At 42.9% G+C, this 10,726-nt stretch overlaps 1 protein-coding gene across 1 annotated transcript in view; it reads left to right on the forward strand.

The window, feature by feature from the left end:
* LOC103264510 (cytoplasmic polyadenylation element-binding protein 3) overlaps nucleotides 1-10,726 on the forward strand; it is a 197,626-nt gene that overhangs the window by 3,957 nt on the left and 182,943 nt on the right. Inside the window, exon 3 of the mRNA XM_021714537.1 lies at nucleotides 5-184. Coding sequence (XP_021570212.1) covers nucleotides 5-184 — 180 coding nt within the window. The remainder of the gene's footprint in view (nucleotides 1-4; nucleotides 185-10,726) is intronic.

The raw sequence follows: 10,726 nt of genomic DNA on the forward strand, positions 1-10,726 counted from the left end.
GGGCGTGGGCGTGGGCGTCGGGGTGCCTTCGCCGCTCAACCCCATCTCGCCGCTCAAAAAGCCCTTCTCCAGCAATGTGATCGCGCCGCCCAAGTTCCCCCGCGCGGCCCCGCTCACCTCCAAGTCCTGGATGGAGGATAACGCTTTCCGGACCGATAATGGTAACAATCTGTTGCCATTTCAGGTAATGCCGGGTGCACCTGCACACGCCTTCCTCCTGCCCGCTCCTCCTGCCCCTCCTCTGCCTTCTAATCGTCCGCCCGGTTTTGTTCTTTAAGGAGGGCTGCAGAGTCCAGCTCCTCCGCCCCCTTCAAAGCCTCCGTCCGCTGGGGCTGATCCCCTCTCCGGGGACACATTGCGGCGGCTCGAGGAGACGTATCGTCCCGTCAGGTTAGAAAGGGGCCTTTTGCTTTGAGTTTATTTTCTCTTTCACTGTGCTTGTGCTTCCTGAATTTGACCTCCTTTGACAAGCAAAGCTGCAAGTGTATGGCAAGGTGCCGGCATAGTCCCGGGATGAGTAGGCTGAGATTCCTATCATTTTAAGTAGCTACACATCTCAGGTTATGCAATCCCGGGCGCAGGGTGCGCCTGAAAGCCGTCCACACCCAAACCTCCCTGGCTTTCCTCTGAAAGAGGTTAACAGCCCTTGAGTGCTGCTGTTTCAGACAGTTGCATATGCTCAATTAAACTAATGTGAGCACATGTGTTTATGTCTCGCTAAGGTGCTAGAATCATTAATAACAATCAGCATATTGCTCCTGCTGGGAAAATTATGAGCGCGAGATTCCATTGAACACCCGGGACTCTGTAAGGGAAGGAGGTGGAAGAGTGGAAATTCTGAGGGCCACCCGTTCCATGTTACCTAGAAGAAGGATTTAGAAATTGTTTGGATTTTTGTGCAGAGGAAAAAGACAATAGGACGCGACCTTCAGAGCCATATTGCAATGGAGTCTATTTGCCAGCTAGTACTGAAATATTTAAAGCTGCAGTGTCCTTCACCAATTGGGTTATTTAAGAAGACAATACAGATCAATTACACAATTTGAAACTGGGCAAAGTGAAAGTCTTGCAACTTTAATGAAAAACGAGTCCTGTGTCTTGGTGTTAGATGCCAATGAAAAACCCAGGAAGTGCCCAGACAAAAAGGTTGAATGGAGAGTGTCCTTTCTGTTCTTGCTTTCTGATCCAGTTCGCAGCCACAGCAGATGGCAGTGTCCTGGACATCTTGGGTCAGAAAGGGGTAGTGAGGGCTTGTGTTCACTGGGAGCTTTTGCTCAGAAAGGGGTAGTGAGGGCTTGTGTTCACTGGGAGCTTTTGCTCAGGCAAACACTTATCCTTCACTTAGAAATTGGTTTGGCTGTAAGCTTCTAGACTCAGTTTTTAAAAAAGCGAGGGGGGGGAGGGGGAGGGCTTCCGACAAGATTGGATTTGGGTGGTCAATGAAATGAATTAGACATTTTTTGGCAGTGCTGAAAGATGGCAGAGCTGCCAATTTGCCAGAGGTGGTTTAAGGTGTCAGGTTCAGTTGGGGCCTTCATTTTGCTACGCTTTACATTTTAGATGCTTCTTTACATTTCAGATGGGTGGCTCCCATCCATGAAGGAGGAAATGGGATTATTGAGAAGAACATGATCCTTTAGGCTCGATTTTTAACCTTGACCACAAAACCTCAAAATTGTGTATATGAGAGTTTTTTTTAAACCAAATTTTACCAAATTTTTGCAGGGGTCCTTCAGGAATGGAAGAGTTTAATATTAATATGTATTTCATCTCTCTCTCTCTCTTTTTTTTCAATTGGAGTCTCACTCTGTCACCCAGGCTGGAGTGCAGTGGCACAATCACTTGATCAGCCTTGATCTGCTGGGCTCAGGTGATCCTGATCCTTCTACTTCAGTCTTCCAAGTAGCTGGAACCACAGGCATGTGCCCCCACACCCAGCTAATTTTTTGATTTATTGTAGAGAATGAGGTTTTACCAAGTTGTCCAGACTGGTCTCCAACCCTTGGGCTCAGGCGATCCTCTCACCTCGGCCTCCCAAGGTGCTGGGATTATAGGTGTGAGCCACCATGCCTGGCCATATTTCTTCTCATTCTGAAAGTTTTCGTATTTTAATAAATTGAAGAGACATTGTAAGATAGTATTAGCTCAGTAGATAGGGAAAAGGAAGTATTCGCTTTCTGGGTTTTATCTGTGTGTTTATTTTTGAAGGGGGTGGGGCAAGGAGGCTGTATTTGGCAGGAGATGCCATCTTTTCCTAACATTCTCTCCTTTTATTCTGGTAATGCCTACCCAAGTCCAGTTTTAGAGGATAGCCTAAAATCTTATAGGGAGATTGGGGAACTGATAGTATAGACAAACTTAGCTGTCGTTTTCTAGGGGCTGAATCTGAACACAACCAGCTTTTGACTAATTATCTCCTGAAATGGACATTGGAGAGATTAAATTCACATTTCCCCAAACCTGACATTGACTAGTAGTGTGGCGATTGCCAGTTGTTTTTCAGCAAACCATTCACCAATGATGCTAATAAGAGCCAAATGGATGGGATTGAGTTTGGTCTCTGTCTTTTCATTCCTGCTGATGCTATTGAGTAGGCAAAATGGCCAAAAGATATGTAGGAGGAGAGGTTTGATTGAAAATTGAACATTATGTATTTGGTCTCAGGAAGAATTACATGCACTTTATGTTTCATTTCTTTTTCTTACTTAAAATGAAGCTTTAGGGTTTTGAAGCAATATTAGAACCAGAGGAGTAACTTGGTTGTGCTGTGATACGGAATGTCAGACTTGGTTTATGTTAACAACTGTATTTAAATATTTTTTTCTTTAAAAGGGAGACATATCTTAAGCACTTCTGATTGCTTTTTTTTTTTTAGTCAGAGTCTCACTGTCACTTGGGTTGGAGTGCAGTGGCATGCTCAAAGCCACTGTGGCCTCGACCTACTTGGGCTCAGGTGATCCTTCCACCTAGCCTTTCAAGTAGCCAGGACCATAGGCATACCACCACACTCGGCTAATTTTTTGATTTTTTTGTGGAGACAAGGTCTCACCAAGTTTCCTAGGCTGGTCTCGAACCGCTGCTCTCAGGCATTCCTTTTGCCTTGGCTTCCCAAAGTGCTGGGATTACAGGCATGAGCCACCACACTTGGCCAAAGTTCTTCCGAAGATATTTAATACATTTATTCTGGAAAATAATTTATTCTTTAAGTGGAAGAGTTCTTTTCTTGTCTTTTTTTGATTTGGAGTCTCACTCTGTCAACCAGGCTAGAGTGCAGTGGCACGCTCACTGCCGCCACTGCACCTTGACCTGCTGAGCTCAGGTGATCCTTTCGCCTCAGCCTTCCAAGTAGCTGGAGCTACACGTGCATGACATCACGCCCAGCTAATTTTTTGATTTATTGTAGAGACGAGATCTCACCAAGTTGCCCAGGCTGGTTGGTCTTGGACCCTTGGACTCAAGCAATCCTCTTGCCTCGGCCTCCCAAAGTGCTGGGACTACAGGCTTGAGCCACTGCACCTGCTTGAAGAGTTTATTTCATAGAATACAGATCCTATTTTTTGTTTAACATAAGGGGGCTTTCAACAATGATCTGTTCTAATGTGTCTTAATATCTTTAAAGAAATCCATTCTACCCTACAGTGCATCTCTTTTGCCAATTTTCACCAACACAAGAGATTTTGGGAGCCTTATGTGGATTAAATTGTAATGGCAATAACTGTATTTGAATGTGGTTTGATAAGCTACACATACTTCCTTATTCTAATAAGGTTGATTGGTTTCCCTGGATTGGGGTGGCTACTTTCTTAGGTGTTGCTTGTATCCTAAAGCCATTTCATTTCCATAAAGAAGGACACTCAGGTCTTGAGAAGTAAAGTGACTTAACTCAGGTCTGTATCTCTAGCTAATTTTGTTGTGTCCGTAACTTCTCTGTGGTGCTAGTACTGTCAGGTAGAATTCATTTTAAGTAAGGTTTTCTTTGGACTCCATTCAAAGGGACTCAGTGATGGGACGATCTGGTGAGGTATTTTATCCGGCAGATGCACCTTAGTGATGTGTCTTTCAACAGCAGAGCTGAAGAACAGTAAGGCACTCCACTGGGGGAATTGCACATATGAATCTTTCTATATTTCTGTAAGACAGGGAAGCCTAGGTATTGTCAAAGAACTAGAGCTGAGATATTTCTTGTATGTTGTGAATTTGGGCTTAAATAGCATTGTTGTTCAGAGACCTATTGTTGTTCAGGGACTTTTCAGAGCACCTATTTCCAGATCATCTGTTCATCTTATAGAGAATGAAATCAAAGTCCCAATTTGTGATGTGGGTTGCCTGGGTTTGGGTGGATAGGTTCTATCTGAAGCAGGCTTTGGAGGCAGATGACCTGGATTTAAGTCTCAACTGTGCTAGTGACTGACCTTGTAATTTTGGCAAATTGTGTAAACATTCTGACTCTCAATTTCTTCAACTGTAAAATGGGAATAATAGTTTTTTGTTTTATATGGATTCAGATGAGAAATTAAATATAAACTGCTTAGTATAGTGCCTGTCCCATAGTAAAGTACCCTGTAAATGTTGAGTTGTGATTATGTTGAGTTGTAATGGTGACCAGAGGTGCTGCATTATCCTGTCATAGTGTGGCTTACTGATTTTTCTTTTCTTTTTTTTCTGAGTCAGAGTCTCACTCTGTCCCCCAGGCTGGAGTGCAGTGGCATGCTGACAGTCACTGCAGCCTTGACCTGCTGAGCTCAGGTGATCCTCCACCTCAGCCTTCTAAGTAGCTAGAACCACAGATACGTGCCACCATGTCCGGCTAATTTTTCTTGGTTTACTGTAGAGATGAGGTCTCATCGTGTTGCCCAGGCTGGCCTCGAACTCATGGGCTCAGGCAATCCTCTCACCTCGGCCTCCCAAAGTGCTGGGATTATAGGTGTGAGCCACTGCATCCGGCCTTACTGATTTTTCATATGGTGCAGTCAAAATAATCAAAACTTCTATGAAATGTCATTCTTTTTTCTGTACCCTCAGGACTGTACAGAGTCTGTCATAGGCTGGATTACCAGCATGTAGTATGATGCATTTTAAATACCCCTAAACTTGAGTGTAGTGTAATTCACTCTTTTTTCCTGTCTGATGGTACCCTCAGATCTTCTGGTCATTGTAGTAATGTGATAATCCAGTATTTATCTGTGGGCCAGGCCCTTGCTAGGCACTTTATATATACCTTCTCATTGGGACTTTTTTGAAGTAGCAGGGTTATTATGATGATGATTATTATGTTGATATATATTCCTTACCAAACAGGAGAACTATTATTATTCTTGTTACACTAACACACAAATTGAGGGCCATTGCGTTTACACTGTTTGCTCAAGGTCACGGCTTGTAACTGGCAAAGCTGGGATTTGAACCCAGGCAGTCTGCCTCCAGAGCCCCGTGTTCCTATCCTCATGAAAATACTACCTTTAGGACATGGGTTAACAGTATAGTGTGGAAGCAGGAAACTGGAATGAATGTGTACTTGACTTTATGAGATACCCTGGAAATTGTGGTTTTAAAAAATATTGTATTTCTAGAAATGGAAGAAGAGAAATGCAGTGACCATACATATGCCATCAGTTAGATTCAGTGGTTGTCATTTTTTCCCCTATTTATTCTAGTTCTATTTATTTTGTGTAATTTTGCATATTATATTGAAAAATTCAAATTATTGCCTGCTTTCTGTCTGCGTCTCTGCCTTTATTCCTGTCCTTTCCATCCACCCCAAGTTTAAAATCATTATAGGAAATTTTATATGTATATATATGCATATATATGTGTGGGTGTTTGTATAATTTTTTTTTTTTTTAGTTGGATTCTCACTTTGTCGTCCCGGCTGGAGTGCAGTGATATGCTCCTGGACACCGCAGCCTCGACTTGCTGGGCTCAGGCGATCCTTCCACCTCAGCCTTCCAAGTAGCTGATCTACAGACGCATGCCACCATGCCCGGCTAATTTTTGTGATTTATTGTAGAGATGAGGTCTCACCAAGTTGCCCAGGCTGGTCTTGAACCGCTGGGCTCAGACAATTCTCTCGCCTTGGCCTCTCAAAGTGCTGGGGTGACAGGCTGAGCCACTGTGCCCAGCCTATGCTGTCTTTCAAAGGCTGCAAAAATCATAATGTTTGTCCAGTTAGAATGGGTTGTCATTGCTCAGATGATTTTTGTAGTGTTTTGATTTGCAGATATCAAAATATAACGCTTTGTTTAGTGCAAAATGAAAAATTTAATTAAGCCTTGTGATTTTTACTGAGGAGGGAGAATCAGATGGAGGGAGGCGTGTAGCAATGGCCAACTCATGAAGCCTGGAATGAGGAAGATACTGGTCAGAGCCTCAGCTCTGTCGTGGTGATCAGGGTCAAGTCACACTGCGATTCTTTTTCTCAGTCTGCAAAAATGGGAGGAGTGAGAGAGTGAGAGCGTGAGAGAGAGAGATCGCCTAGCTTCTGGGTTTACTTTATGAGAGAATGTGTACAGAGTGTTCTGAAAATTTGGTATTGTTATAGGAATACTGTTAATGGCTCTTGGATGCCTGCCTAACTACTGTAATTGTAGTCAGAATTAGAGTTTAATAGAGGAAATATTGCTGATATTCAGTAGTCCGAGTTACACATTAGCTGATAGCATCTAGTGGAGAGGGACTGGAAAGATGTGTCCAGCAGGGAGGGAGGAGCATCAAAAGACCACTTTGTATATTATGGTGCCTGCCTATTCTAGAAAGCTAATCAGGCACTCTGACAACTAGGGGGTATAGACTTAGGTCACACAAATGGTGGAGACTTGTAACTACCTGCTTCTACTTATGACTGACTCACCAGTGTAAGTATAAGGGCTTTCCTGACTCTATGAACGTTTTATTTATTATGGTTTTTTTTTTTTTTTTTGAGTTGGAGTCTCACTCTGTCGCCCAGGCTGGAGTGCAGAGGCATGCTCACGGCTACTGCAGCCTTGACCTGAGGCAATCCTTCCACCTTAGCCTTCCAAGTAGCTGGAACTACAGGTCCACGCCATCACACTTGGCTAATTTTTTGATTTATTGTAGAGACGGAGTCTCGCCAAGTTGTCCAGGCTGGTCTAAAACCCCTGAGCTCAGGCAGTCTTCTCACCTCCACCTCTCAAAGTGCTGGAATTATAGGCATGAATCACCACACCTGTCTATATTTAACTTTTTTTTTTTGAGTTGGAGTCTCATTCTGTTGTCCAGGCTGGAGTGCAGTGGCACACTCATGGCCACCACAGCCTCGGTCTACTGGGCTCAGGCGGTCCTTTCACCCTCAGACTTCCAAGTAGCTGGAACTACAGGTGCACGCTACCATGCCTGGCTAATTTTTTGATTTATTGTGGAGATGAGAGCTCACCATGTTGTCTAGGCTGGTCTCGAACCCCTGAGTTCAGGCAATCCTCTGACCTCTGCCTCCCAAAGTGCTGGGATTAGAGGCTTGAACCACAGCACCTGGCCTGCTATATTTAGCATTTTTTTTGAAATCAGGATTTATTGATAGGACAGAAAAGCTCCAACAGTGGGAGAGGACCCGAAGGAGTTACCCTATATTTAACATTTTTAAGACAAATTCTCCATTCTGGTATTTCTCTGCAAGATATCTATAGAATATGAAAACAGGTGAATTTAGATAGTGTTATAAAGGACATCTTCAATTTGTAAAAATATAAAATATCTGTGTTCCCAGACTTTTTGGATATCCCACAATTTCTGGGCTGTGACACTATATTTGTAGGTTTGGTATACGAAGAAGTAAGCAGAATTCTTGCTTTGACAAAAGGTTATGACAGCCAATAGATAGGAACACTAACTTTATCCTGTGATTTAAATTGGTCTTTGCCTCTTCATTGTTGATCCACTCATTCTTTTGGCGTTAATTTACCCTGTCATGGTGATCTAGTTTGTTCCTGACTTTCCAAGTCAAGTTATTAATAATAGAATGGACCAGAATGAGAGTCAGGATAACTCTGACAATAACACTCAGAAATACTAAGGGGAGAATTCTCTGGTTTCAGAGTTTGACAGAGCAGGGTATAGTAGGTGCATTCAGCCAGTTGTTCATTCCAGGCATGTGAGATGGGAAAGCAGAGCTGTAAAGGGCAGAAGGTGTCCTATCTTAAAGGCGTGGTAGGGTTCGAGGACTGATTAGGGTTGGGAATATTTCCGAGGAAACATCTTAGTGATCTGACAATCTAACCCCCTACTCAAACTCCAGGAGTCTTATTTCTTAGGTTTCAGATAAGCAGCAATTAAAGGAGGCAGGAGGTAAATGTACCCAGAAGCACCTCTCTTTTGCAATCTGGTGTGGAAAATTTCCTTTCCTCTTTCGGACCAGAGAAATAGAATCTAGGTATGCAGAGGATTAAAGATAGTGAAGATCAGTAAAGTTGATGACTTTATTGATTAAGGCTGAGATAATTAGATCTGTTTTTGTGTCTGAGCCACCGAGCCCGGCTTGTACTTGATTTTATGGGTATTTTCAAATTTGCCACTTTTTTTTTTTTTGAGTTGGAGTTTCACTCGGTTGCCCAGGCTGGAGTGCAGTGGCATGATCATGGCTACTGCAGCCTTGACCTGCTGGGCTCAGGAGATCCTTCCACCTCAGTCTTCCACAGGTGAAACCACAGGTGCATACCACCATGCCCAGCTAATTTTTTTATTTATTGCAGAGAAAAGTTCTCACCAAGTTATTCAGGCTGCTCTTAAACCCCTGGGCTCAGGCAGTCCTCTTGTCTTGGCCTCCCAAAGTGCCGGGATTATAAGCATGAGCCACTGTGCCTGGCCACCACCATTATTGTTTAAAGCAGTTGTAACCGGACATGGTGGCTCAGGCCTGTAATCCCAGCACTTTGGGAGGCTGAGACAAGAGGATTGCCTGAGCCCACGAGTTCAAGACCAGCCTGGGAAACATGGTGAGACCTCCTCTCTACAATAAACTAAAAAAAAAAAAATTAGCTGGGCATGGTGACACATGTCTGTAGTGCCAGCTACTTGGAGGACTAAGGTGGAAGGATCGCCTGAGGCCCAGCAGGTTGAGGCAGCAGTGGCCGCGTGCATGACACTGCATTCCAACCTGGGCGACAGAGTGAGACTCAGACTCAAAAATAAATAAACAAATAAATAAAATAAACAATTGTAACCAATGGTAGAATCCTGAGGTCAGATAAGCCATTAAAGCTAGCATAGGTAGTATTTTTGTTAACCACATAAAACTATTATAGAAATCCCTGATCAAAAAGATGGGATTTACATTGCTAAGTTTCCTTTGGCATCTTGATTCAAAATCATAATCCATGTCCTCCAGCTTTTGGGTGTTGTATTATTATTATTATTATTATTATTATTTTGAGTTGGAGTCTCACTCTGTCGCCCAGACTGGAGTGCAGTGGCCACTGCCGGCCACCGCAGCCTCGACCTGCTGGGGATCTGATGATCCTTCCGCCTCAGCCTTCCGAGTAGCTGGAATTACAGGCACGTGCTACTATGCTCAGCTGATTTTTTATTTATTTTAGAGATGAGGTCTCGCCAAGTTGCCTGAACCCGCGGGCTCAGGCAGTCCACCCACCTCAGCCTCCCAAAGGCGCGGGATTACAGGCTGAGCCACCAAGCCCGGCAAGGGTGTTGTATTATTTTAATGTCCTTTTCCAAACAGGTACAATTAACACAAATACAGGGGACCAAAATGCCAAGCACTGACTTCCTCCTTTTCACATAAATTATCTTATTTAACATTTACGCATCCTTGTGAATTGGAGATTGTTGTCCTAACTGACAGAAAATATTCACCACTAGTAAGTAATAGAAAAGGAATGGAAACTTGTCTTCTGACTCTGTGTCCAGGGCTTCCATCCTGCTGCACCTGTTTGCCCCGATCCTGTCACTCACCATCTTTGGTGATGCTTTGATGTTGTTCCCTTTCCCCAGATCTTCCTTAATTCCCCTCAGCCCACATTATCTTTGTATTCTTCACTCTCTGACATGGGCTGGTTTGTCTTGCTTTGTTCCTCCACACTAGCATGTAAGCTTCACAAGGACACCTTTTCACTGAAGGGTTTCAAATAGGGGCTGTGACAACACCTGGAGCATTTTAAGCACATGGTAAATATTTGCTGAATGTGTGAATAATTTACATTGGCAAGTTATTGATTAGGCATATATTGGTCACTTGGATGTAACTAGCAATGTAAGAGCAATTTGATTTTATAAACATTTAATTGTCTTTATACTGGGGTAGGGCACTAGGGATTAAAGTTGAACAATATCCTTGACAACAAATGTATTAAAATATAGAATGATAAGGTATAAAAGAGTGTGACATGTGCAACAAATAGAACTTATAGTTGAATCAGAAGGAGGAATGATTAAATTTATGTGTGTGGTTGGGGAGCCTCCAGAAAAGTCTGCATCGTTTGTTTAAGACATTTCCAAAGTTTTTCTGATTTTGAAAGTAATACATGTTCATATTTAAAACTTGAAAGGGAAAAAACATGGGGGGAAAAGAATAATTGCCCATAACTCTGTTACCTAGATGTAAGTACTCAATGTTTTGGTGCGTCTTCTACTGATTATCTTTTTTATGTGTACGTATAATGTATTTACATAATGGAGATCATTCTGTGTATACAACTTTATTGCCATTGTTTAGCATTTCATATCATTACATTGATTTTTTTTTTTTGAGTTGGAGTCTCAC

The sequence above is a fragment of the Carlito syrichta genome, unplaced genomic scaffold (assembly GCF_000164805.1).
Source record: "Carlito syrichta isolate Samal-C Ts95f unplaced genomic scaffold, Tarsius_syrichta-2.0.1 Scaffold305661, whole genome shotgun sequence".
NCBI classification, from domain to species: Eukaryota; Metazoa; Chordata; class Mammalia; order Primates; family Tarsiidae; genus Carlito; species Carlito syrichta.